Here is a 27881-nt window from a genome sequence, read left to right on the forward strand (position 1 = left end):
GGCCGCCCGCACCGCCCCCCGCCATGGCCGCCGCCCGCCCGGGGGCCCCCCCGCCGCCGCCGCCGCTGCTCCCCCTCCTGCTGCTCCTGCTGCTCCCCGGCGGCCGCCGCGCTCTGGAGGGTGAGTACCGGGCGTGCCCGCCCGCTCCGCCGCACCGGGGCCCGTGCGACCGCGCACACACGCGCTCACCCTCCGGGGTCTCCTCGGACCTCGTCGCGCCTCCGCCGGCGGCTCGGCTCCGCTCGACTCGTCGCGCCGCGGACGCCCGGTTGTCCCCGCGGGGAGCTCGCCGTCGCAGCGCGCCCCGGCCCCGCTCCCGGCGCTTAGCCGCCCTCAGTAGGTTTCAGAGTCAACGCCCCGTGGAACCGAGCCCGGCGCGGCCGAGGCGCGGCGGCCGCTGGCAGGGAGCGGCGCCTCGTTGAATACTCGGTTCACGTTCCGAGGCTTTTCGCCACGACCGGGAGGGCTGGAAAATTAATATTTCTTTCAGTGGAAGCTCGCGGCGTGCCAGAACTGGTGGGGCCGCCGGAGGAGTGTCCGTGTGCCGCGTCCGGCTCCATCCCTTCCCCGACTGAGCTCGCCGCGCCCGCCGCCTTAACCCCCGAGGCTCCGGCGTGGGAGCGCCGGGGCGAGCGGCCACGCGTGTCGCATCCATCCCCGAGCGGGGCTGCGCTCCCGCGGGGGCGGGGGGGAAGCGGGGAGGAGGGCAGCCCCCCGCGCCCCGGCGGAGTGGGGGACCGAAGGAGGGCCACTCCTCTCCCCCCAGTCCGCGGGGCAGCGCCGTGTGTCCCCCGGCTTTGAGGGGGGGAAAGGGGCTCCCGGCCCCGCTGGGGGAGCGGGGGGTCCCGGGGCGGGCGAGGCGGGGCGCACCGGGGGCAGGAGGAGGTGGAGGAGGGGGCCCGGGCCGGGTTTTTGTCTGGGCACAAAGTGTGCGCGGCTCCGGCCGGGAGCGCCGGGGGCGGCGACGCTCCGGTGTCCGGTAACCGAAGCCGCTGCCGGAGCGGCGGGAGGGGGCTGGGGAGGGAAGGGAGAAAGCCCGGCCGGGGAAGGAGCTCTTGCGGAGCGGGGCGGCGGGGGCTCCCGTGTGCTCCGGGGCCGTTCTGCGCCCGGGCCGCCGCTGCCGTCGCCCCGCGGTTGGGGCCGCGGCACCGGGGGGCGAGGGCGGGCAGGAGCCCTGCCCGCTGCCCTTTGGTGGGGGGCGCAGCTTTCCTCCGGCTTTGGGCGTTGTAGAAAGTCTGGGGGGTGCTTGTTGGCCGTGTTTCTTTTCACCCTCCCTGCGATTTTTTTTTTTTTCCTTTAAAGGGGAAAAAATAAAAGAGAAAAAATCATCCTTTGTACACTGTAGGAAACGGAGCTGTGGGCCTGCTCGGTCCGAGAGCTCTGGGCTGAGCGGGAGCCCGGCAGCAGGAGGGGAAGGGAGAAGCCTGCGTGCACCCAGCTTCTCGGGATGGAGGCTGCGGAGCACCCACCCGGGGACCCCCACGCCGGGCAGAGCCCTGGGGAGCCCTGCCTGCTGGAGAGGTGCAGGAGGATGGAGTTGTGGGCAGGGAGCTCGGCGTGGGAGCCCCTCGCAACCCACTTCCCATCAGCAGTTTGGGAACCGGGGAAGGAAAGCCGGCCTGGGATCCGGCAGCACCGGCGTGCGTCGCCCCGGGACCGTCCCGCCAGCCCCCGGGGAGGCAGGGAGCCCCGGCCTCGCCCCCGCCGCCGTCTGGGGATGGAGCGGTGTGAAGAGCCAGATGGAGAGAAAATAAACAGCTCATGGAGGAGCTGCTGGGTTTTCTCAGCTTCCCGAGCGTGCGGAGGGGTCAGGGGCCGAACACGCCGCCCGAGGAGGTCAGGGCCCAGCTGGGTGCCAGCCCCATGGGACCGCTCCGGGGCTGGCTGGCAGCCACCCAGCATTTTTGGGGCTGGCCCTGATTCCCCTGAGATTGTCTTTTTTATTTTTTTTTTTTTTCTCCTTTCCCCTTCGCTCTTATCCGAGCTGGAGGGAAAGTTGCAGCTGGGGCGGGAGAGGTTTCTGCCTTGCCCAGCGTTAGGAAGCCGTTGCTCGCGTCGGGGCCAGCAAGCTCCCGCGCTTCTGCTGCGTTGGGAATTTCTGGCGGCTCGCGACGCTGCTTCCTGATGGGGACCGACGCGTTCGGGCGGTTACCGTGAACCTAGCGTGCACGTTCATTCCGATATTTTAGTGCTGATCGTAAATCTGGCGTGGCCATAAATCTGCGCGCACGTCCCGCAGACGACAACGGCAGCGAGCGGTTCCCGGACCCAGCCACCTTGCTGTCCCCTCCGAGGGGACGACGGGGTGGGCTCGGGGCCGGTGCACGGCTGGGAGGGCAGGGGCCTCCGGGGCTGGACGGCGCTGCCGGTTCCCAGAGGGATGGCGGGGAGTTGGGTTTCTTTACAAGGCCCCACGGGGGTGGAGGGGAAAAGCCGCGCTCGGCAGCAGCTCAGTGAGGGCTTTGTGCTGCCGAGGAGAAAATGGTTTCTCTCCAGATCCTGTAAGTGCGCTGGGTCTGTTTGAAGTCACAATGTGTTTTTCTTCTCCGGTTCAGCAGTCCCTGGGCCGGCTGCAGAAGGAATGCTCTATCCGGGGGCAACAGCGGATCCTTTCTCCAGTGCAGGGGTTGGAGCTGAGGAGTTTGTCCCGGCGGGGCTGTGGGAGCAGAGGCCCTGCGGGGAGCAGACGCGGTGAAATGGTGCGGGGAGAGTGCTGCATTCGAGGCCCTTGCCGACCGTCCGGGGATAAAACCCCAGGCTTCAAAACGCCCTGGCCCGAGGGAGCGCAGGTGGCCACAGGCTCGCTCTGCCTGTCGCCCCGGGGCTGCGGGTGGGCTGGGACCGGGACCTGCTCTCCGGAGGAGCTGCTCTGCCAGGCAGCTCCTGCCCCGAGCAGCCTCTCTGGGCATGGGACGCCTTTTAAAGTTGGGGTTTCCCATCTCCTCCCCCATGAACCCCCGTGCAGAGGCATCGCGTTGCTGTGCGTAGCGCCGAGGCAACTCGGGCTCTAGTGAAATACCCAAAACTCCCCCAAAGCAGGAGGATTCCTAGGGGGGGATTTTCCTCATCTGGGCTCTGCTGGTTCACAGCTCCCAGACCCCCACCGGGCGTTACGCAGGCTGACCACGCTCCTCTCTGCACCGGCAAACCTCTGCCTAATTGACCCCTGTACTGGAACTGCCAGGTATTTTCTTGGCAGGGAGATTTGCTTTCCGTTTAATTACTTTTCACTGAAATGGCATGTTTCTCAGCGAGGCGAGGGGGGGAGTTAGCCCTGCTGTTTTATTGATGCTTGGGGTAGGGCTGTGAGGGAAGGCAGGTTGTGGGGCTCCGCAGCGTTCGCTGGATTCATTAAACCTCCTGTTCCTCACGGAAAGCTCCGCTGGAGGAAGCCCGCTCCATCCGCGCTTCCGAGGCGGGGAGGAGAAGGGCTTTCCTTTGTGTCAAGCGGAGCATGCGGAGAGCTAGGGAGAGGGAAAACTTGCAGCACCGGGGTCCGTTTGCAGCCCTGTGTTTCTCCCCGGCATACAGCTCAGCCGGTGAGGCTGCGGCTGCGGGGCCATGCCCGGCCAGCCTTCGCGATTGGGAATAGCGGCCTCTGGTTTTTGAGGAATGAACCGAAACTCCTTGTTTTGTTGTGATGACTTACTGCGAGAGATATTTGGGGAAACCAGTTTGTTGCATTTTCTTTCCATGAGCCGTTTGCTGCTGCCACTGGAGCAGGGGAGCTTGGTGTTTAATTAAAACAGCCCGAGCAATCTGAATCACAGACTTGCATGTTTTTAAAATTGTAGCTGTTCCTGTTGTGCTGAGTCAAACTGGTTTGTCGGGATTAAGCGTCTCCGCCTGGGAGCCGCGCTGGGGGAAGGGTGCCGAGGCAGCCCCGGGGTCGGGATCCCCGTTGGTGGCAGGGTGGGTGCCAGCCTCCCCGCCGGGAGCCCCCGGGAAAGGGGGACAGTCCCCATGGGCTGTGGTGGAGCCAGTGGCTGCCATCGCCCCCGAGCTTCCCCGGGGTTGAAGCCGTAACGAGTTGACGTCGCTTTTGGAACAGACGCGTTCCCAAGCGAAGCGTTTGAGGGACAGAGGGGATGGGGGTGCCCCTTCACCGCCGTGAAGCCCCTTGCGGGGAGCCAGGCATGCTCCCGCGCCCCTGGGGACGAGCTGCCGTCTTGAAGGCCAGGCAACCTTTGGCAGTGGCGTTCCCACCTGGCTGGGACGGTCCCATTTGAATTCCTGCGTTGGTTTTTTGTTGTGTTTTTTTTTTTTCTTTTGTTGTTGCTCAAAAATCAGTGCTGTGCTCAGGCTGGGGCAGGGCACGGGCTGTCCCCTCATGGAGCTGAGCCCCGTCCAGACCCCAGGGCAGGATGGGTGCCGTTTGGTAGGGTGGGTGGGCGACCTGCCCACGGAGGGCCAGGCTTGGCGCTCTTGGCGAGGCCTCATCCTCTGGCGCTTGGGCTTTGGCATTGCCGACCCTCGGTGCGGCCATCGAGGCCTTGTGGGGCCGAGCTCAGGAGCGTGGCTGCGTCCCCTTCCCGCAGGCCCGCCATTTCCAGAGGGGCTGCAGCCTTTCCCTGGCGCCCGCTTTCCCCTCAGCGCAGCCGAGCCCACCGGCCCCTGCTCCCTGAGGCGGGAGGGAGCGAGCCCAGGGCCGGCTTCGCATGGCCGCCCCTCTGAGGAGGAAAGGGAGCCATCTTGGGAAGAGGCAGGAGCGCGGCGGCAGGGCCGAGCGCCGGCCCCGTGGCCGCTCTCTCTGCGCGTGCCAGCGCGTGCCGGCCGGGGGTCCCGGGCTGGCGGGGGGCGGGGGGGGGGGTGTTGCTGTGGGGGTCTTTTTATTTTATTTTTGCCCGTCGCTAAGCTCCGCGCTGCCGGGGCCTGGCGTTTCTCACGCATGTGGCAGGAGCTGTTGACAAACACCTGTTTCCCGGCCCCCTCCCCAGGAATGGCCCAGGGGCCCCGCGGGGGCCGCGGTGCCGGAGGAGCAGGGGGGGACAGCGGGGATGCCCCCTCCCCGGGACCCTCGCTCCTCCCAGGGGAGCCCTCCCCAGGGCTTTCCTGCCCGGCGGCAGCTGCGGGAGGGATTTGGGCCTCCCTGTTCCTCTCCGAGGTGTGGCCATCACGCAGGGCTGCCGAAACCCGTCCCTGTCCCGGGGAGGGGACGCCAGCCCCCCCCGGCCGGTCCTGCTTGTCCCCTGGGTGCCGAGCCGCCTGCCCGGCGAGGGCTGGGGCGCGGGAGGGACCCTGCGGGGCGAGCGGGGCCGGGGGGGTGCTCGGCGGGCACGCACGCACACGCGGCGTGCGATCCAAGGCCTTTTTTTATTAATGAGAAAAATGTGCAGGGCTTGAACGATCGCCAGGAACAGATTTATTCTAGTTCCCCAGAAATTAAACTGAAATGAAGGAGCGAGTCAGCCCGGCCCGGCACCCCCTCCTGACTCTGTGCTTGTTTTAACTCTGGAAGAATCTGACTTTGGGGGTGGGGGAGGTGGGGAAAAGGAGGGGGGGATATTTGGGTTTAAGCAGTTCCAGATGGGCTTGGTGCTCGAGGAGAGCCGAGGAAGCGAGCGGAGAGCAGCACAGAGATTTGGGTAACTGCCCCAGGCAGGAGACAGGAGGGAGATCTTGGCAGAAACTCCTGCTCCGCGCTGCCGGGATGGGATGGAGCTTGGCAGCCAAGCCGCCCCGTCTGTGGGGCGAACCTTTGGATGTGCAGCGAGTAACCTTTTTTGGGGAGGGGGGTGGGTTTTATTTTTTTTAAATATTATTACTCCTTCCCTGGGCTCTTTCCAGAAGTACAACCTGGAAAAAAATGGAGCTGGAGGGGGGAGAGGGGCCTTTTGGATCTCAGCCTGCCGCAAGCGGTTGCCCTGCGTAGGCAGGCCTGCAGCACCGACCGCGTTCCCTTCCTTCCCCCGGGGACTTCGGGGCTCTCCGTCCACCCGCGCCAGCCCGGGTCGGCCTGGTGGCCCCGTGGGGACGCCTGCCTCGTGAAGCCACGGCCACAGGGCGATGGGGCCGTGGAGGGAGGTGGCAGGAGCGTCCCCATCATAGCAGGGCCTGGAAACAAAGGCGGCTTCACAGGCCGATTTGCTGCCTACGTCCTGGTTGATGGCATTCACAGCTCAAACAGGTCTGGCATCTCCTGATCGGCTGAGTTATTTCCGTGGCAGCGGAGGGTGGCTGCATGGCCATTCCTGCTGGGGACGGTGACTTATAAAACTCTCCTGCCTGCTGGCCATAGAGCTCCTGCCCGCCCGGTCACGTTGTTCCCCATGGTGGGGAGCTGCACTGGGCAGCCCCTTCCCCTGAGCCAGGCAGGGACATGCCTTTCCCGAGCGGGCAGCAGTCGTTTTAAGGCCAGCAGGGTGTCTGGCAGCAGGCAGGGCTGAGAGGCTGTCCGTGGGGTCTGTCCATTCCCCTTGCCCACAGCCTGGCAGAACAAAAGCGGCTTTTCCCCCTGGGCGAGCCGAAGCAGCGAGCACCGGGGCGCATCCACCACGTGGGCAGGGATGGCAGCTCTTCCCCGGCCGAGCTGACCCTGGCGTGGCACACCGGGCTCTGACATCCGAAATCCCCGCGGTATTAATAGAACAGTAATTGCAGTGCAGGGCTGGACTCGGGCAGCTGGCTCGTGTCCTCTCCCGGCATCAGTACGGCCTTTCTGCAGGACCGGGGCCTGGCAGGGCTCGGGCAGCGGGCTGCACGTGTCCTTGGCGTGCGGTTGCAGGGCAGGAGCCGGCTGTCCTGCAGAAGTCCTGAGCTCCGAGTACCATGCTTTGGGGGGGGGGGATGCATGCAGCATGGGTGCCGGCAGGCGCTGGAGCCCAGCTTGGCATGGCTCTACTTGCAAAATGGCAGAAATCTGCCCTCCCCGGCTCGACCCAGTGCGTGACCAGGAGGAAACCACTGTCCGTCCCTCCCCGCATCCCGGGCGCTGCCACTTGATCTGCTTTTCGCGGAGCTGGCACCTGTCCTCTCTCACATGCTTCAGTCTGTCTCGCGGCCGTCAGGAAACGGCTCCTGGCGAGGAGCACGCAGCCGGAAAACCCTCTTCAGCCGGTTAGCGGCCGGCGGGTGGGCAACGGGGCAGGGCTGAAGGGAGGGAGCACTCCCGTCCCCCTCCGTCCCGGGTCCCAGGCAGCTCCCAGTCATCCAGGAGCTGGATCTGCCCCATCCAGAAGGTCGGGCATTGGGGTCGGAGGGGGGCGAGGGGGCTGTGAGAAAGATGCAGCCGGCCGATGGCTTGGAGGCATGGGGCCGTCTCCCTGCGTGAGGTTGTTATACCCTGATGCAGGTGCGGGATTGGGAAATGGAGGATGCCAATTCCAAGGATGCTCCAAGGATGCGTCTCGGGCTCTGCTGTGAGCTTACTGTGGTGCCAGCGGGGCCGGGACGGGCGATGGTGCTGGGACCGGTGGTGCTGCCCATCCTCGGCCAGGCTCTCTGGGGCAGGGACTGCCTGCCCTTGTGCGTGCGTGTGTGGTGTGTACAAAGGGGCCTTAATCTCAGTTGGGGCCTCTGGGCCCTGCCATAATGCAGAAATAATGAGTCTATTATTAAGTGCCCACAGTACTTCTTCACTCCGGTGGCTCGCCTCCAGCAGCAGGCAGAACCTGCCCCGCTTGAAGTGGATGTGTCATCATTTGCCTCAGCAAATCCGATCCCCTTTGATGATGGGCCAAACGCCCTTGGCACGAAGGGCCACAGCTGTGATACAGGCCCCATTTTTTTTAATTCCCCCCCCTTCTCTCTTCCCTTTGTTCCCAGTTCATTGACAAGTCGTCGGCTCGCCCCAGACCTGGGGCAAGCGTGCGTTGGTGGGCATGGGCGGTCTGAGCCCCTGCGTCCCCCCGGAGAGGGATGGGACGGGGGGCTGGCTCCCACGGCAGTCCCGCATCTCCCCCCTCGGCGCTGGGGAGCAGCAGGCACCCTGCTCGGCATAAGGACGGGTTCCCAGCGTGGGTGGCGATAGGGAGCGCTCCAGCCCTTCCCTTGGGCTGAACCGCACCACCCCTGGCCTGCCCGGCCTGACAGCCGGCGAGGGCGGGACCCTGCACAGCCCCTCGGCCTTGCACCGGACGCTTGGGAGGCCGGGTGTGCAGGAGGGGTCCCCGGGAGAGACGGGATTCCCGGGGAAGGCTGAGGGTGCGTGGGCTGTGCAGCATGCCGACAGTGCTGCCAGCCCCATCCCTGCAGAGGGAGCTGGCAGACAGCGTCTGCCGGCACCTTCGCCAAGCTCCCAAACCCCGTGCCTGGCACCTCTGCCATGGGTACCCCCAGCACCCCCTGGGTGCTGCCAGTGCCGCGGGTGCCCTGCCTGCTGCCTGCCTCCCTGGCTGCAGTCTTCCTCGCTGCTCTGCTGGCTCTCGCCTGCATCAGCAAGAGCCTCCCCTCCCCACAGTGCAGCTCAGGCACGAGGGGCTGCTGAGTGCCGAAACCTCCCAGCACAACAGCTCCGAAGCTGCCATCTGCGGGGTACCCCATCCACAGAGGATGTGCTCTGCCTTGGGCTGAGCGGGACAGGAGTGCTTTCCCCCTGGCCTTGGAGCAGGGCCATCCCCTGCCAGGGAGGAGGACAGCCACAGGGTTTAGCTGGGAGAAGGAGCATCCCAGAGGAGAAGTAGGGATCTGGGTGGGTGGCACGCTCCAGGAAAAACGCGTCGCGGGGTCTCCCAGACCTGACGCGCGCGCAGGGCGCTCTGCGTGGCTCAGCTTTTGTGTATGGGAAACGCTCGTCAGCGGGAAAAGTGCAACCTCAGGTTCTCTCCCACAGGCAGCTCTTTGTTCCCAGATAAAGGACCTTACACCAAAAGCCCTTTGTGCCGCTGCTTAGAACGGTGCTGGGATTAATTGTACCGATAGGTGCTTGAATGGGGAGCGCGCAAGGCCGCTTGCTCCTGCCGTAATTATCTTCAAAACCGAGAAGGAAATTAAAATATGCAGGGAGATGCCCCTTTTGGTGGCTTTTTGACTAGCAGGCAGTCACCAAGATTGAGAGTGCATTCCTAAACAAGCTGCCTTTCCTTCCAGAGGAGCACGGCACGGTGGCGAGGGGGAGAGGCATCTGGCACCACTGTGAGCAGCCACCACAGTGGAAGCCAAGGCGTGTCCTGGGGCAAACGGCCCAGCTGTCGATGCTGTCTACAGGAGCCTGGTGTGGGACCCGTATGGCCGGGCCGGGCCACTCGCCCCACGCTGAGCTCCTGCAGACATGGTGCCGTGGTGTGCATAGCTCCCGGAGAGCACGGGCACGTTGTAGAACAGGTTCCTCTGTTTGCGGCGAGGCTGTGTGGGCGTCTTTACTAACTTTCCTCCCTTGCCTTCTTTCAGGATGCTCTGGACTTGCGTGAGTTGCCTTCTTCTCATCGGGGCAAGGAGCTGGCGTCCTACCTTGCCAGCGCATCCTGATAAAAGCTGGTAGTCCCCATGTTCAAAGGCGAGAGCTTTCAAATTGGAGCCGGTTGGTGGAGACGATTGAGTCTTCCCCAGCGGCTTCATCTTGAAAGAATTTTGATTCTCTCCCCCCGCTTTCTGGCTCAGCCGTCGCTGCCGCGCACGTCTGCCGCTCAGCAGCGCGAGACGGGCTCTCTGGGCCTCTTAGAGGGGGGAGTTCAAACGTTTTCGCTGGCCTCAGACCGTTCATGCCGCATTCCTGAGCCCCTGCGTGGGGAGGAAGAGGTCCCTGGCTCCAGATGGGTACTCGCCAGGGCTTCCAACACCCAGCAAACTGCTGGGGACTCTGGGGACCAGGTGATGGGAAGGCTGCTGGCAGGGAACCCCTGGTCTTGCAGCTTGGGGTGCACGTGGGAGGAGATTTTTGCAGGGCAGGGAGGAGGCAGCTGGAGCGATGGGTTTGACCACGGCCTGCTGCACATGCTGGAGCATAGTGAGACTCCTGCAGCATCCCTTGCTTTTGCCCAGCTGGAAGTGAGGAGAGGATAACTCCCCAGTACTGCAGACAGTGATAAAGCAAGCCTTAGGGTGACTTCCCCAAGCTGGCAAAATTGGGAGCCAATTTCCCATTGACTAATAGGACCAGGTTCTCGCTGTGGCACACAGTATTGAGGTGGCTTTGACTCACTGCTCAGCCAGCCCTGACACCGTTCACGTCCCTCCGAAGCACCTGCAAACCTGAACTGAGCCAGGAAACTGCCGATGCCGCCTCCAAGCTCACCTCTGGCACCACATGCCGGAGGGAGAGAGCAGCTGGCTATTCCACTGGAACCCAGTGCTTGCCTGTCTCCCCAGCCCTGGACGCTAGCACATGTCCCTTTATGGGGGGCCAGTGCTTGGTGTGCCCCGGTGTTTGCTGGGGAAAGGACACAGGTTCGGTGCCAGGCTGCCACGAGATCTCTGCGGCAGCTTTAAGGGCAGAGACCAATTTCTGCGGCTCGGCCGCGCCTGGCTCGGCTCAGCATGCTGCCGCCGGCCCCGGGACCACACAACACAGCAGCCTGCGGGGCCGTCCGCCCGCGACCTTCACGGGCTGCAGGCTGCAAGGGGCTGGGGAGCTCCGCTGACCCCACCTGGCCCCGCTCGCTTCCAGGGCTGCAGGAAATCCCCGCTGCCCTCCGCACTCGGCACGTTTCCTTTAGCTGAGTTGCTCAGTGATTTTTTTTTTTTTATTATTTCCCCTCCCTGCTCTCTCCGTGCAGTTTACGTAGCTCTCGCACCACCGGCCAGCTTGGCTCTGTCAGTTTTTTTCCCTCCTCTGCTGGTCAGATGGCAGATGCTGCCAAATTAGGATGCAGGCAACGAGCCTCCTGTCCGAGCCGCGTCTCTGCCCCAGGCCGGCACTCATGGGGAGGCGCTGCTGGAGAGGACAGCTGCCCGCGTTCCCGGTCCTGGGGCCAGGCTAGCATGGCAAGAGCTGCCTGGATCGGGGCTGCTGGCGTGCAGGGGAGTTCGCAGACACCCTGGGGGGCAAGTTTGGGGAGCAAAGCTCCCCTCCCGCCCCAGGAGCAGGGATGCCCGCACAGTCAGATTCATCCCGGCTCTGCTGCAGCTGGCCACGAGGTCCTCGCGCTGCCCCGCTCGCGGGCACACCCTGCCACCCAGATCCCCATCTCTCCGGCGTGACTCACCACCGTGGCCGCTCATCCGCACCGGCCCCGTCCCTGAGCACGCAGGGCACCCCTTCCCCGCTCCTCCTGCAGAAGCACCCACCCAGCTGCCCGCACCGGGAGGGGGGCCCTTCGCTGGCCGGACCCGCGCGGGGTCTCTGCACCGGGACTTGGCAGCCCGGCGCACTGTCAGCGCCGAGCGTGCGCTTGGCTCTGCTCCGCCGCCAGCGCGGCGTGCCTGGGCCCTCGCGCGGCACCGCTGTGCCCTTATTAGGGCAGCCGGCGCAGGGCCTGTCCCTCAGAGAGGTGCGGGCGGCCCTGCTCTTCAACCTGCTCCCCCATGATCCGGCACCGGCTGCCTTCCCTGGGAGCCGTCCCGGTGCGGGGGTCTGGGGAGCGCGGCAGCACCTCGGGGAAGTCTCGTGGCTGTGCGGAGCCGTGCTTGGGCCCCTGCCGATGATGCTGATGCTGTAGGGGAGGAGAGAGGAGGGATGGCGGTTTGCTGCATCCCCTGGGCAGGCAGTGCCTTGGGACCGGGCACAGGCTGCCCCGTGGGTGCCCAGCCCTGTCCGGCTCATCCCGTGCCCCGGCCCTCCTGGCATCCTCGACACGAGTCCCCCTGCGTTACCTGCTTGGCGGAGGGCTTCTTCCTTCTCTGCCTTTGTTTTTGCCGGATGCCCCTAGTTTGTGTTTTTGAGAAGCAGCAAATAACCACTGCCCAATAACCACCTCTGCGCTTCTCCTGTTTGCAAACAAGAGACGGTGTCGGTTTGTCCTTCCTGTTGTAGGTGACCCTCTCCTGGCTGGGGAGCTGGCACCATGAGGGGTTTTCCTCACTCTGTCCCTGGTGCTGTGTCCGCTGCCAGTGCTAGCAGCCCGCCATGGGATTGCATTTATGTTTGCTCCATGCACGCAGCCTGGGCGAGAGGCAGGCTCGCTGGCCGGGCTGGGATCCTGGCAAACAGCGAGGCGGGTCAGAGAGCCCACGTGTCCCCGAATGTGCTTGTTTATCGGTGCTGCGGTGGCACTTGCAGCCTGTGCTCCTGGCCGATCCGTGGGTGCTGGCTCAGGAGCTGCTGGCGGGTCTCCCCGGGGTGGGACGCGGAAGGAAGGTGTTTACCTCCAGCCAAGCTTCATCCAAAACCCTGCGACGCGTGAACATTTCCTTCCTCCTCCGCGCTTCCTCCCTGTCCGGGTCAGCCTGTGGTTTTCCTGGGGTGGAAGGAATGAAGCTGAAACTGCCTCTTGCTTCTGGGGCTGAGCCGTGGTGCCTGGCACGACCGAACTGCCCCGGCATGTCCTGTGCCCCAGCCATCGAGAGCGAGTGGCTCCCAGCTCGCTGCCAGCTCTGGGGGCTGGAGAGCCATGGCTCCCTGCCCTGCGTCTCGGGGCGGAGTGGGCTGAGGGACAGACGGATGGACAGCCCCTGGGGAGCTGTGTGGGGTCTGGGATGGGGCCATGCCTGCAGCCGGGGAGGGGGGCGCCCTCAGCAGGGAGGCATTTTGGAGCTGGTCCTGGGCCCCGCTGGGAGCAGGCACCGGAGCCCCTCTGAGCACACCAGGGTCTGCAGGGGGCTGTTGCCCAGCTCTGGCGTTTGCACCCCCCTTGCCCCAAAACCCCCTTGGGCAGGAGAGGGGCTGGAGGACCCCAGGGTTGCCTGCTCCCCTCCAAACAGCCTACAGGGCCATCCCTGGAGCAGGGGTCGCAGAGCCAGGAGCCCACAGCAGGGCCATTGGCACCAGCCCCGGAGCACGTCGTTGTACTCTGTCCTTGCATCGCGCTCCCGGTTTTTGCGTGTGGTGCTTGCGCGGAGCCGTGCGGCTCTGCCTGGGATTAGCGACAGCTGCCTGCAATTGCAGCTCTTCCCAGACAAGCGTCTCGCTCCCCCAAGGCTGGGGCTGGGGCTGTTTGGGGAATGCTGCCGGGGTGGTTTGTCTTGTAGTCTGCTCCAGGAATGTTGGCCAGACGGTCAAATTCTTCTCCCCTCTTGTAAAATGAGTGATGTGGGGCGTCTCTGGGAGAGCAGCCTGCCAGTCCCTCCTCCTCCTCTGGATAAACCTGCCTGGCCCGCACCGCCCTGTCATGGGAACGGGCCCTTTCAACCCCAGCCACAGTAAATACGCACCCTGCCAAAGCGGAGGGGGAGGGCGCGGATGGGGCGGCCCGGTCTCCCTCCTCTGGCACCCCCTGCGCTGGCCGGGAGGCATGGCTGGCCGTGCCGGTGGCCGGGGGTGGCAGCCCATCCCCGTTCCCCCCTCGCCACCTGGCCGGCTCCTCGTCCTGCTGCTTCCCCACTCCGGCGCAGCTCTCCGGGGACGCCTCGCTCTTCCTGTTCTCCTGACAGGAGAAGAGAAATCTGGAGTCTGTCTGCGCCGCTCCCCTCCTCCTCCCACCACGTCTCACCCCCCAAGTTGCTGTTTTCCGCAGAAATGTCAGCCTCGGCTCTCATCTCCCCCACTCCTCCTGTTTTTTTTCCCCTCTAATCTTGGCCTTCATCTCCAATTACTTCTTTCTCTCCTCCCTCTCCCTCCAGAGACCCTGATGGACACGAAGTGGGTGACCTCTGAGTTGGCATGGACAACTCATCCAGAGACGGGGGTAAGTCTGGAGCTAGCCCCGGTCCCGACCTCTGAAGGGCATGGCTGGCCCTGGCCTCACGGGAATCGGGGCTGCTCACCAGTGCCTTCACGGAGCTGGCTGCATCTTCCCCCTTCCCTCCCACGCTTATCCTCTCGCCGCATGAAACCATCTCCTCCTGGCTCCGTGCCGGTGGAGCGGGAGCGCCGTGGTCCCTGGCCCGGGTTGCTCTTAGTCACCTTGATGACCAGGAGGGTTGGGACAGGTGGAGGTGCGGCTGCTTCTCTTCCCTGTTGACTGTCGCCCGGTCCCCCCCACCCCGTGCTGTTTACGATGTGTCCGTGGCACTAATCTCCCCGTCCGGGGGTCTAACCCGCTCCCCTCTTGCTCACAGTGGGAAGAAGTCAGCGGTTACGATGAGGCCATGAACCCCATCCGCACGTACCAGGTGTGCAACGTGCGGGAGCCCAACCAGAACAACTGGCTTCGCACCAAGTTCATCCAGCGCCAGGACGTCCAGCGCGTCTACGTGGAGCTGAAGTTTACTGTGCGGGACTGCAACAGCATCCCCAACATCCCCGGCTCCTGCAAAGAGACCTTCAACCTCTTCTATTATGAGTCGGATACAGATTCTGCCTCTGCAAACAGCCCTTTCTGGATGGAGAACCCCTATATCAAAGTGGATACAATTGCCCCAGATGAGAGCTTCTCCAAGCTGGAGTCTGGCCGTGTGAACACCAAGGTGCGCAGCTTTGGCCCTCTCTCCAAAAATGGCTTTTACCTGGCCTTCCAGGACCTGGGAGCCTGCATGTCCCTCATCTCTGTCCGGGCTTTCTACAAGAAATGCTCCAACACCATTGCTGGCTTTGCTATCTTCCCGGAGACTTTAACGGGGGCTGAGCCCACCTCTCTGGTCATCGCGCCGGGCACCTGCATCCCCAATGCAGTGGAGGTGTCTGTACCCCTGAAGCTGTACTGCAACGGTGACGGCGAGTGGATGGTACCCGTGGGAGCATGTACGTGTGCCGCTGGATACGAGCCAGCCATGAAGGATACCCAGTGCCAAGGTACGCGCGTGGCGGAGTGACCGTACCTCTTGTCCCTGCGGACGCGTTGATGCGGAGGAGGTGGTTTTGCGTTGAGCTTGGTCTGCTTTCAGAGGCTTGGGAGCTGAGCAGGCTCCCTGAGGAGGGAGCAGGGTGGTGTCTCAGAGGACTGGTCTGCAGTTTCGCTCAGCATCTGGAAGCCTTAAAGCCTTTATGGTCCGGACTGGCGCGGTGTCTACTGTGACATGCTGGTTAGCATCCGCCTGCGCTATCCTCTGCGGGATGCATCTCCTCACCAGGAGCTGCAGCTCAAGGCGTGGTCCTCAGCAGGGATTCAGCACGTTTAAGCCCCTGAGCATTACCAAAACCTCCCTCTCGCCCCTGCTGCCGTGTCCAGTGTCTCCCCTCTCTCCCTCCTGCAGCGCTCGTGGCTGGGGCGAGTGATTGTTCCTGGCAAGCGTGATTTCACGCTGCTTGTGCGGAGGCACTCAGAAACCCTGGTGGTGAGCGGGGCCCCGCTGTGTGGGCTGCGGGAGAAGCCATGCGGATGCATGCTCCCCCTGCCAGTGCTGAGGGCTTGCAGCGGGGAAGGTGGGGAGTGGCATGAAGGCAGGGGAGCCGGAGCTCCCCATCCCTGCTCAGAGGGGAGGGAAGAGCATCCTGCACACAGATATTGGGGATGGAGAGCTGCCCTGGCTGCCAGGATAGCCCTGTGTGGGTCCTGCAGCTGCTGTGCTCTCCCACAACAGCTTTGGTGTTGCTGTTTCACTCCGGGTTGTGTGTGTTAATAAGGAAAAATCCGCCCGGGTGGATGTTGCTTTTCCTTGGGGTGATTTTGTCCTTGGGAGCCATCTCTGGCATGCAGGACCCTGCCGTGGGATGGTTTAGGTTTAGGGCAGAAAGATTGCTGCTCCCCTTGGCTGGAGGCGTTGTGCAGGGAGTGGGATGCTGGTTGGGCCCCCAGCGCTGGATGCCTCGTGCTCGCCGATGACGGGATGCTTGGCGCCGGCCCTTTGCTCTTGGCAGGGGCAATGCGATTTGGGACGGCCCGTGACGTGGGGCTCGGGCCAGGCCGGCGTCTCCATTGGCTTTGGGAGCAGTGTAGCTGTCAGCCATGCCGCTGCGGCTGGTTGGGGAGAGCTCAGCCTCTGTGGGGCTGTGGCTCTGCTGGGGGACTGCAGCCTCCAGCAGCATTGGTGCCAGGACAGCCCTGACTTTGGTGGTGGGTTGCTTGTGGCCCCAGCCACCTGCGTGAGTCTTGTGAGCAGCCAGTCTGGCTCCTCCTGGGGCAGAGGCACACTGGTGCAAGGCATCCATCACTGGGCAGGGAGCCCACGCTTAAAAGTGTGCGCTGGGGTCCACGCTCCTGGGGGAGCTGGTTTCCTTCTTGCTTGGGCTGGGAGACCATAGACCGTACGGGGTGTTTGCTCTTTCCCAGCAGGGCTTGGGCACAAGGTGACACTGTTTCCAGCCAGCATCCCAGCTGTGCGTCCTGAGGCAGGACCGAGGGCTTCTCAGGGCATCGCTGCAGCCTGGGATGAGGTCCCCTTTCCGCATCCCCCCAGCCGGGCAGACACCCGCACAGCAGCTCTGCCAGCACCTTTAATTTCCCCTCCAACAAGCCCCAGCTTCTTCCCCAGCGCACAGGGAAGCCACACTGAGCCGCGGGCATGTCTCCATCCGGCAGCCTGCCCTCTCGCTGGGCAGAAGCGGCGGTGTCCTCACGTTTCTCTGGGAAAGTTGGGCTGTGCTTGTAGGATCAGATTTTCCGCCATACGATCGTGTGTTTTAAGTGGAAACAGCTGAAGAAGGGCTGGGAGAAGCTGAAGCCGCAGTTCCCTTTTCTGCTCTCGGCTGGATGTTCCCTTAGCCCGTTTCGGCAGCCCGGCACTGCCAAGAAGGCTCTCTGCGCCCGCGGCGTGGGGAGCGGTGCGGATGCAGCCCCGTGGAGCTGGGGTTTCGGCGCTCCCGCCCCGGGGAGCCACCGAGGCTTCACCGCACAGGCGAGGAGCGCTCCGGAGTGCCAGATGGCATTTTAATAAATAACAATACCCAGTTACTGCTTAGATGGGATAAGCCTTGTTGTAAATCTCCCCCTTTCCCCAGACTTTCAGTGGCCTTTGAAGATCTCCTCCTCCTCCTCCTCCTCTTTATCTCCATCCAGAGCCAGGATTAGACCTCGCATTCAGACCTGTTACAATGCAGCTTGTATCCCGGTCCCTCGGGAGCCGAGGGCTCATCCCGCCCGGCTGAAGGCAGTTTCTTTGGCATGCTTTGTAATGCGATACGCCAGGCTGGTATCTGGCGCTCTAGTCCTGAGTTGCCACAGCATTGATTTGGCATCTCATTCTCAGCCTCATTATCTTTATTTAATTAGCACACGGCCCTTCTGGGGGTTGTGCCGCTTCCCACACGCTCCCCGCCACGCAGAGCTGCAGAGGCAGCTCTCCCTGGAGGAAGAGGAGCTGATGGCCAGGGAGGGGGACGAAGGCTCCCGCGTGCCTCCGCAGGGAGGGGTACGCTGCCTTCGCCCCCTCGCACCCTGAGCCCCGTAGCCCCCATCCCTGCTCCTTTTGGTTTGCGAGCACCCAAACCATTCAGGGGATTTGGCGTCAAGGTGCTCCCCGCGTTGCGCAGGCAGGCGGTGGGAGTTTCCTTCAGGCGGCGCGGGGCTCCCGGCGCAGAGCAGCTCAGCGTGCGGCACCTCCCCGAAAATGCTGCTGGGCGTGCGCTCCCCGTGCCGGATTCACCGGGGTTTGCACCCCTTGTCTTGCTGGCTTCACCCAAAGACAGAAAGGTTTGGGGTCTGGCTGGCCTCCGTGCCAGGGCTAGCAGCAAGCCCCCTCCTCGCGTGGCCCTCGATGCCCGTGGCAGGGTCCTGGAGAGGGGCCACGGTGTCCCCAGAGCCTGTGCCCCGCTCAGGAGGGGGACTAAGGCTGTGTGGTGGACTCGATGGGCACCCAAACCATAAAAGCACCTGGGGAGACAGCGTGCAGTGTGACGCCGCGCTCTCCTCAGACCCATTTCTCAGCCTTTTTGGTGTCCCTTTTCTGATGGCACCAGGTGCTGTATGTTTGGGCACAGTCAGTAGGTGACAGCAGGTCAGGCTGGGGCCAAAATCTGAATTTCTGCGAAAATAAATTTCCCTTGCGATCAGTGACTAATGGAAACATCACCCCAAATTAAAAAAAAAAAAAAAAAAAAAAAAAATGCCAAGCAAGCATTGCACTTGCCAACTGTTTGCAGCTTTGCATTGCAACACGGGCTTGCTGCATGAAACCCAGGAAGTGAAACTGCCTGCTATTAATTGCCCGGGCTTCCAGATCAAAGGCAGCTCAGCAGCGCGGGCAGGGGAGAGCTGCCGGTTTACAGCCAGGCAGCTCCACAATGGGTTACTTGTAACACGGTCGAGGAAATCTGCCCCTGCCGTCCTGCCTGTGACCCGCTGTGGCTCGAGAAGCAGCTTTGCTTATTGAAAAAAAATTTTTTTTTTCCTTTAAAAAAAAAAAATTTGGTTTCCCACGTGTTCTTTGGATGCCACTGTTCAAACCCCCGAGGGCTCTTTCCCTTCTCTCCCCTTCAAATTTACTCCGTTCACTTTAGGACTGCGCTAGTGTGAAATATTTCCACCCAAAGGGTGATTTTTTTTTAAAAAAAAAAATCAAGTGCCTTTTAAGAGAGACTTAAAAAGAGAGTTACCGCCTCGGCTGTAGCCAGGCTGTTGCTTCCGCGGTTCTAATCCATCTGCAGCCGCTTACGAAAGCGGGAAGGGAGCGAGCCGTGCAGGTTCATAAAGCACAGATCGTCCCAGGCAAACTCGATTGCTGCCTTTAAAGAAATTACAGGGTTGCTGGACAAAGGGATGTGATCAGTTTAATTTATCTAGGCTCAAGCGAGGTGTTCTGCTTCAGTCCTACAGGGAGAGAAATAGCTGGAAGGATGCTGCCCGAGCTGGAATAGCATCATGTGGATGGGAAAGCAGTTGAGACCTGGGTAGTCCGGGGCTGGTATTTCCCCATGTGCCGTCAGCTGTCCCTCCCTCCCTCCCTCCCTTTCCCAGGGGAGGGGACCCTGAAGTTTTGGGGATGCACGCGGGGTTCGTCGCTGCTTGCCCGCATCCCATGCAGTAATGGAGGCTGCCTGCGGGATGAGTCACTGCTCTCTGCTGCTGCCAGGAGGGTTTTATTTCGGTGTTTTTTTCGGCTCCCTCCCTTGGACTGTATTCACCGGGTGGGGATTGTATTTGGGAAGAGTGCCCTCCCCTTCCCCCAGCCCAGTCCTGCAGCTCTGCAAGGCAGGATCAGGCCCCGGAGGTGGGCGACTGATGAAAATCCCGGAGGGGCTGGCAGAAGCAGCCGGATGGCCAGCAGTGGGTGCCGTGCCGTGCTGGGTGTGCGATGCCCCGTAGAGGGTGCAGGGGCAGTTTTGCAGCAGCCCCAGGGCTGTGTTACTGCCCCCCTCCCTCCCGCACCCCACATAAATCCCCTCCGGAGCTGATCCCCGCTGTCAGGCCAGGCTTCGACTCCCTCCCATCAAACCAGCGGCTCCTCTTCAGCCTGGGGAGCTCCGCTTCAGTTCCCTGACCTGTTATCCTGTGGCTGTCAGTGACTGTCATGTTCTCCCCGGAGGTGACCACAGCCCGGCACCAGGAGATGTGATCTGTGTGCAGAGATTCAGGGTTGTTATTTTATTTAAGGACACTTGAGCAGGAAAAGTGCTTATGCAAACCTCTCAGTGGGGAGAGGGGAGCCTGGCTCCCCAGCTCCGGCTGGATGGAGTCACGTTCCCGCTCCGGAGCTCCCGGGCTCATTCTCCGGCGTGCTGGCCAAGACAGTGGTTGTTGTACAGGCGGTTTCTTGCAGAGAAGAGATGACACAGCGGCTTATCCACCAGGGACCTGGGATCAGCTTTCAGCTCGGTTACAGCCTTCAAATGTGGCGGCTGAGAGCTGTCATGCTGCCACCAAGGTCTTTATGCTCTGATTTATTAAGCGGAGTTGGAAACTTAAACACTGGAGTGCATCTGGGCCTTGGTCCCTCTCCTGCCTTTCCCCTGCTTAACAGGGCTGGGACGTGGCTCGTCCCCCTCCTGCCGGGGTGGCATGAGGGTGTAAAGAAATGCCCTTCATCCCATGTGCCCACGCTGGGCACTCCTGCGGGATGGCAGGCACCTGCCCAAGGACGGCTCTGCCTGTCCCTTCCTCCCGTGTCCGGGAGCACGGGAGGTCACTGTCCCCTCCGTGCCTGTAACCCACCGGGCACCGGCTGGCACTGAGCATGCAGGAGGCCAAGCACCATCATCCCTCCTGCATCCTTTGCAGAGGACCTTGCTGTCCCCGGCTGCCGTGCCACGCTTGGGCTGTCAGCTTCACAGGAGCTCTGGTTGCTCCAGCTTTGCTGTCCCCCCAATAAGCCTCTTATTTCAGGGGGGTTTTGTCCCTGATGGATCTGGGCTTCTGTCCATAACTGAAGCATGTTTGGCAGCTTTCGGAGCCCAGAGCGTTTCTGTCCAAGAGGTTTCAGTCATCTCTCATTCCTCAGCAATCTGGTTCCTTATGTGTGAATCTGCATCCACCCAGTTTGAACCACCCGGGACTCCGGCTGGGGTGGGTCTGCCTGTGCCGAGGCTGCTCCACTACCTCGGGGCATCTGCTGTCCACGTCTTCGTGTTTTGTGATGGCCAGGGTGGCCTGGGCTGGTGGGACAGGAGCCCTGGACTTGCTGGCCGGGGGCTTCCATCGCTCACAGAGGAGCGCGTCTGTGCACTCCATTGCCCTCCAGCCTGCATGGTCGGGATGGGCTAATGAAATGAAAGCATTTCCAAAGGGAAGGCCCAGAGGCTGGGTGAAGTCAGGTCAAGGAGCTGGAGCGAGTCAAGCCATGTGGTTGGTCCTGTTTTGACCGAAGAGGAGTCTCCTTGCCGGAAGGCTCGCGCCCTGGGAGCAGGAAGCGGCTCCTGCCGCCCATCCGGGCAGGGGGGCTGGAGAGCGTGCGGTCCGCAGGTCCCCTCCTCGGCAGTGGGGTGCCTCCCCCCCGTGATGGGGCTGCTAACGCATCCCCCTGCCCAGCAGCACCGCGATGGAGCAGGGCTTTTCCCCTGGGGCTGCTGCCACTCAGTGCCTGGGCAAAGCGGGGGGCCAGGATGGCACCTCGGAGCTGTGTGCAGGTCCCCATGGGGCCAGCGTGGCAGCGTGTGACTCAGCAGCGCTCCACGCCCCACGCGTGGGGCTGCAGTCGGCCGGAAAACTTCCACGGAGGGTGTCGGGAGATGCCTCATAGCAGGAAGCTTCCGCTTGCTGCAGCCCGGTGAAGCACCGGGAAACCTCCTCCTGTTTACGGGGTGGTGTGCGACAGGCGTGGGAGGTGGGACAGGGCTGCCGGGAGGGTTATGCACCCTCGGGAGCTGCCCTAACCCCGGTGGAGCGAGGAGGATGCGCCCTCCTTTGGGGCCGCTTGTGCTGATGCCACCCCGGCCGTGGCAAACGGGGCGATGCCAAAGTAGAGCCAGTGCTGGCACGTCTCTCACCGCTTTGACCAGCTGCGAATGCAGAGCACGGGACCACCTTCCTTGGGGCAGCACTGCGATAAATCAGGCTATTTCAAGGTGTGGGTTGAGTTCCTGAGGCCACTCTGCCCCTTGGCTCAAGTGCCGTTAATCCTTTCACGTGCCCCTCATTAGGGCTAAACGCCCCGTGGTGCCAGCCGGGCCGGATCCCAGGACTTGTGGCTCCTTGAAGGACCCTGATCGGAAGCAGGGGTAGGAGGTGGCAGTGATGCTGAAGCAGCTCTTTAGCCAAGGACCTGCAGGAATGTTTTAATCTCACTCGGCACTCCACTTGAGCCGGCCTCAGGAGGTGCCACCACCCCGGGGCTGAGAAGTGGCTGAAGAGCCCGAGGCAGAGGGTTTGGGGCTGAGTGGCTGCGTTTGGGGCTGCAGAGACCTCTCGCGAGGGCTGCTGCAGGCAGGGCTGAGGGGTCCTTTCCTTCCCAGCCTTATCTCCCTAGAGAATGGATTGCTGACCCTATGGAGGGTGCTGGGCATGGAAACCAACGGGGGAAGGGTGAGCCAATGCATGCAAAACCCTTGGGAAGTGCAGCGAAGAAACAAAACTGGGGTCGTGCTCTCCTTGCTGGACCTGTCCTGATCCCCATGCAGTTGCTGTCGACTGGCTCTTCCCATCTCCGGCTGTCCCGGGTCTTCTGCTGGAGCACTGCATCTCCTGGGCAGAGCTGTGCTGTGCTCGCAAGTGCCCCTGCCCCGTGCCAGCAGCCCACTCTTGCCCACCCTGCCTGGCCAGGGGCACCGTGTCCCTGGGCGTGGCTGGCGGTGGTGGGAAGACTTGTAGGTGGCCTGTGGTCCTCAAGCCACTGATGGGAGATTTGGCAGGGAGCAAGGAAGGGTCTGCCCAGCTTTGGGGGGAACGGTGGATGTTTTCTGGGTGCGCTTTATAACTCAGGTCTGTTTTCCCTTCCTCCAGCGTGTGGCCCAGGAACCTTCAAATCTAAGCAGGGGGAAGGTCCCTGCTCTCCCTGCCCTCCCAACAGCCGGACCACCTCCGGAGCAGCAACAGTCTGCACGTGTCGAAATGGCTTTTTCCGGGCGGACACGGACCCCGCAGACAGCGCCTGCACCAGTGAGTCCTGCCCTGGGCAAGGAGGGGAGGCGAGGGGAGGTGTGGAGGCAGCGGGGGTCCATGCCTGAGGTGGCAGGGAGCATGCTGTGCCCATGCCGGAGGTGAGCCAGGCATGGGGGCATGCCAACCCTGACCCCCACATTCCCCCGGCAGGCGTCCCCTCCGCACCCCGCAATGTCATCTCCAATGTGAATGAGACGTCGCTGGTGCTGGAGTGGAGCGAGCCGCAGGACACGGGCGGGCGGGACGACCTGCTCTACAACGTCATCTGCAAGAAGTGCAGCGTGGAGCGGCGCCTGTGCACCCGCTGCGACGACAACGTGGAGTTCGTGCCGCGCCAGCTCGGCCTCACCGAGCGTCGCATCTACATCAGCAACCTGATGGCCCACACCCAGTACACCTTCGAGATCCAGGCCGTGAATGGCATCTCCAACAAGAGCCCTTACCCTCCCCATTTCGCCTCTGTCAACATCACCACCAACCAGGCAGGTCAGTGGAGCTGCCGGAGAGCAGGGCCTGGCTCTCCGCCGCAGAGCGGAGCGGGAATTTCTTGCTGACAGCCTTGGAGGCTGCGGTCCTTTGTGCTGCCGCGTTACTGGCTCTCCGCGCCTGCATCTAATCCCCTGGGTAAATTCTCCTCTCCGTTTAACGTGTGTCCCTGGAGGAGATGAGATCAGAACGCGTGCAAGCAGAGAAGGGCAGGGTTGGCAGATGCTCCGGAGAGCTCTGGATCTCCTAGACCTACCCCAGAGATGATGTGCCTGCTGCGAAGGGAGGAGGAAGGAAATGAGATTTCTCCCCTGTGGGCCTGGGAAGGCTCAGCACCAGCCCAAACCTTCGCAGCCAGCCGAGTGCTCTGCCGTTCCCTCCTTCCTCCCGCTCTGGCCTGGCTCCAGCGTGCTGGTAATCTCCAGCCTCCACGCTCTGATCTGATTTCACGGGTCTCATCGGTGGGGTGGAGTGCAGAGCTCCTGGAAAGTGGAGGAGGGGAAAGAGCCCCAGTTTGGGCTGGCAGGGCCCTTCCCCAGACCAGTTTGCAGCTAGGCATGGGGTGAAGCATTACTTCAGTGCTATTTCTGAGGCTCCCCTTGGTCCATTATCTCCTTAGCTGCAAGATGTTGAGATCGCAGCTCCCTACAGTGACTTGTGGGAGGCCAGTCTCAAAGCTTTTCCATGCCTTTCCACAGGGGTTAGCTGAGCAGGTCCCAGGCAGAGAGTCCCCTACGCTGATGTGGGATGGTGGAGGGGGGAACCTGACACAGATGGCTCATTCCTCCCCTGCTCTCTTTCCTAGCCCCGTCTGCCGTGCCTACAATGCACCTGCACAGCAGCACCGGGAACAGCATGACGCTGTCGTGGACTCCCCCAGAGAGACCCAACGGCATCATTCTTGACTATGAGATCAAGTACTCAGAGAAGGTAAAGCAGGAGGCAGAGCAGCCTTTTCCCTCCTCCAGCCCTTCTGGCTGGCGGTCAGCACCATGGCAAAGGGGGTCCCTGCAGAGAGAGTGCCTGAGGGATGTGGGAGCCAGCAAAGGGGGGGTTGCTTCACAGAAGTGACACCCAAATGTCTTCCCTACAGCAAGGCCAGAGCGATGGCATCGCCAACACAGTCACCAGCCAGAAGAACTCAGTGCGGCTGGATGGGCTGAAGGCCAATGCTCGGTACATGGTGCAGGTCCGGGCACGCACGGTGGCTGGATACGGCCGCTACAGCCTCCCTACGGAGTTTCAGACAACTGCGGAGGACGGTAGGTACCAGGACTGGGCTGCCTCCATCCCCCAGCCCTCCTATGCGTGCTCCTTCCCCAGCTTGACTTTGATTCCTGCCTCTCCCTCCGTCAGGCTCCACCAGCAAGACTTTCCAGGAGCTGCCTCTGATCGTGGGTTCAGCCACTGCGGGGCTGCTGTTCGTCATCGTTGTGGTGATCATCGCTATCGTCTGCTTCAGGTACTGGCTTTGCAGGGAGGGGGGGTTCAGAGCTGGGTTTGGGGGTTGCTCGTGTCTGCCCTAGAGCTTTCGCCTTTGCCTGTGGGTAGAGCTCTGGCAGCTCCAATCTGAGAGCGAAAAAGTGGACCTGCTGCATTTGGGTACCAGAGCGCGGGTCCTGTGGGAGGACCGTGCACCTCTGCTTCCCCAGCACCAGCTGGGGCTCTGCCCAGGCTCCTGCCACTCTCTGTCAATACAACTAGGCCATCTTCTCCCATTGCACCTCGGGGGGAGGGATGGCTCTGCTCACAGGCTGCCGGAGGGGAAGCTCTCTGGCATAGGCTGTCTGTGCTGGAATTTGGAAGCTGGCAGTGAATGTCTTTGCCCCATCAGGAAAGGGATGGTTACTGAACACCTCCTCTCGTCTCCTTTGGGCAGGAAGCAACGCAACAGCACGGACCCCGAGTACACGGAGAAGCTGCAGCAATACGGTGAGTGTGAGAGCCCAGAAAATGGGCTCTGCCTGCCCTCTCCCAATTCCTGCCCCATGTGCAGGCGAAGGGGCAGCCTTCACTAGCCAGGAACGGGGAGGGATGGGCTGACAGCCAGCCAAGCTGGCTCAGCATCGGTCATCTGTGTTGCGTCCCTCCTGGTGATGACTCCTCTGCCCTTGCAGTTACCCCTGGGATGAAGGTCTACATTGACCCCTTCACCTATGAGGACCCCAATGAAGCCGTCCGGGAATTTGCCAAAGAGATTGACATCTCCTGTGTTAAAATTGAGGAGGTCATTGGAGCAGGCAAGTCCCGGGGCTGGGCACAGCAGCTGCCGAGACCACTGCCTCTGCCATGCCTGATGCATGGCTCACCGTGCCGCCCCTTTCTCCCCTTCCCCACCCGCAGGGGAGTTCGGCGAGGTGTGCCGCGGGCGCCTGAAGCTGCCCGGCCGCCGCGAGATCTTCGTGGCCATCAAGACGCTGAAGGTGGGTTACACAGAGCGGCAGCGGCGGGACTTCCTGAGCGAGGCCAGCATCATGGGCCAGTTCGACCACCCCAATATCATCCACCTGGAAGGTGTGGTGACCAAGAGCCGCCCCGTCATGATCATCACAGAGTTCATGGAGAACTGCGCACTCGACTCCTTCCTCCGGGTGAGCATCCATCCCCTCCTGCTCTGGGCTGGGGGCTGCAGCACATGGGGGACAGTGGCTCCGAGCCCTCCTCCATCCCTCTGCATTGTCGTACCAGCACCCCCAGGGCTAAGCTGTGCATGGACATCGTGGGGTGGGGGAAGAGGGGTGGCTTTAGGGAGGAGGAAGGTGGTGGTAGCACATTGGGATCCTTCCCCAGTCCATTTGGAATGTTGCAAACCCCTCTGATCTCTCCTCTGGCAGCTGAACGACGGGCAGTTCACGGTCATTCAGCTGGTGGGGATGCTGCGAGGCATCGCTGCCGGCATGAAGTACCTTTCGGAGATGAACTACGTGCACCGGGATCTGGCTGCCCGTAACATCCTGGTCAACAGCAACTTGGTCTGCAAAGTGTCTGACTTCGGGCTCTCTCGCTTTCTGGAGGATGACCCAGCCGACCCCACCTACACCAGCTCCTTGGTATGGGACGCTCGTGGGAGATCCATGGATCTGGGGATGGGGGGAGACACCTCAGCTATGTGCTAAATAATGGAGCTGTGTATCTGTGCAGGGGGGCAAGATCCCAATCAGATGGACGGCTCCCGAGGCCATTGCCTACCGCAAATTCACTTCAGCCAGTGACGTGTGGAGCTACGGCATCGTCATGTGGGAAGTGATGTCCTACGGGGAGCGACCCTACTGGGACATGTCCAACCAGGACGTAAGTGCTCCCTGGGGAGTGGGGAGCTATGGGCTGCCCGTGGGAGCCCAGGTGGCTCACAGCCTGCCTCTGCACATCTCTCCGCAGGTGATCAACGCAGTGGAGCAGGATTACCGCCTGCCACCCCCCATGGACTGCCCCACGGCGCTGCACCAGCTGATGCTGGACTGCTGGGTGCGGGACCGCAACCTGCGGCCCAAGTTTGCACAGATCGTCAACACGCTGGACAAGCTCATCCGCAACGCTGCCAGCCTGAAAGTCATCGCCAGCGTCCAGTCTGGGTCAGTGACATCCCTGCCTCCAGCCAGAACTTCCCCCAAGCCCAGGGAACACTGGGATGGTTGGAACTAGAGATGCGGGAGGGCAGGGATAAGAAATCTCCCCCACTTCCAGTTACACCTCTCCCTGCTCCCTGTGACCTGTGGCTCTCTTGCCCTTTAGCATCTCCCAGCCACTCCTGGACCGCACTGTCCCAGATTACACCACCTTCACCACTGTGGGAGACTGGCTGGACGCCATCAAAATGGGACGGTACAAGGAGAACTTTGTCAATGCCGGCTTTGCCTCCTTCGACCTGGTGGCGCAGATGACTGCGGAGTAAGTCCCTGCTTGCGGAGGAGGGAGAAGGCTGGGGCTGGGGCTGCTGCTCGTTGTCCCTTGTCCCTCGCCTCTCTGGCAGCCAGCTCCTCCCGCCTGAGCATGTGCGAGGGCCGAGTTGTGCATGGGGTTTTCCCAAGTGAGTTAAGGTCTGGGATTCAGCACCCAGTCCCCTGTGGTGTTAGAGGGACACTGGAGCTTGGCAGAGGGCTGTGATGAAGATGGATGGGGCAGGGCCATGTCCTCATATTGCTGCTGGCAGGGGGCTGAGTCTTCACCTTCTCCTTGCAGAGACCTGCTGAGGATAGGGGTGACGCTAGCAGGACACCAGAAGAAGATCCTGAGCAGCATTCAGGACATGAGGCTGCAGATGAACCAGACGCTCCCGGTGCAGGTTTGACCGCAGGGGACTCTGCATTGGAACGGACCGAGGGAACCTGCCAACCAGGTTCAGTTTGCGGTGCAGCCCGGCTTCCCGTTTCCCCCTTCACATGGCGCTCCTCTGCCTCGGACGGTCGCCTGGGACGGGACGGGATGGGCCGCCCTTCCCTGGATCGGAGGCACTCGTGCCGAGAGGGAGCCCAGCTTTTCGTCCCGTGTCCTGGAGCGGCGAGGCAGCAAAGCATCTTCATATTGAAGATGGATTATGGGACAGAGATGGCACATCCCGCTTCCCGCCCTGTCTCGGTGCTCATCGGTTTGAAGAGTTGTTCTGCTTCTTGGATTTCTTTTCACCCCGTTTTCCCCCCAAGTCCTCACTTCCCTCCCTTCCCCGAGGCCACAGACTGTTGACCCGTCCGCTGAGTCCGTCAGACACGTCCGAAGCCTTCCCTAACTCTGGTCCCCGCGTGGAAGCAGCCGGGGGAGGCCGAGCCAGCGACAGGGCCAGGGCCATCGGCCCCAGACAATCACTCCTCTCCTCCAGCCCTGGCGGCCCCTCCACCCGAGGGTCTGCACTGGAACGTGTCCGAAGGGAAGGCTTCACTCCCTTTCTTGGCTTTGCACGCCAGAACCCAAACCCCATGAGATTTACTATGCAGGGAGTTAGGCAAAAAAAAAGAAAAAAAAGAAAAAAAAAAAAGAGATATATTAAAAAAAATAAGAGGGAGCAGAAAGGGGAGGGAGGGAGACCAGGCGCCCGGCTCCGCATCTCTTACTCTCTTGGTTCTCCTGGCCAGCTCTGGACTG

General features: G+C 62.3%; 1 protein-coding gene across 2 annotated transcripts; it reads left to right on the top strand.

Annotated features, from left to right (window-relative positions):
* Positions 1-27617, top strand: EPHB3 (EPH receptor B3). Of its 2 annotated transcripts, none has more exons than XM_082320903.1 (16): positions 1-120; positions 13594-13658; positions 14032-14704; positions 22161-22316; positions 22470-22805; positions 23611-23735; positions 23899-24067; positions 24162-24267; positions 24640-24737; positions 24923-25045; positions 25149-25396; positions 25640-25855; positions 25947-26096; positions 26184-26377; positions 26538-26693; positions 26985-27617. In XM_082320903.1, the coding sequence occupies exons 1-16, from the start codon at positions 24-26 to the stop codon at positions 27091-27093; spliced, it is 3021 nt and encodes a 1006-aa protein (XP_082177029.1). In that variant the 5' UTR covers positions 1-23; the 3' UTR covers positions 27094-27617. The 2 variants fall into 2 exon arrangements, with proteins under 2 accessions (XP_082177029.1, XP_082177030.1); XM_082320904.1 differs by having other exon boundaries at positions 24685-24737.
* Positions 27618-27881: the final 264 nt, after the last annotated feature.

The sequence above is a fragment of the Platalea leucorodia genome, assembly GCF_965183815.1.
Source record: "Platalea leucorodia genome assembly, chromosome: 8".
NCBI lineage: Eukaryota > Metazoa > Chordata > Aves > Pelecaniformes > Threskiornithidae > Platalea > Platalea leucorodia.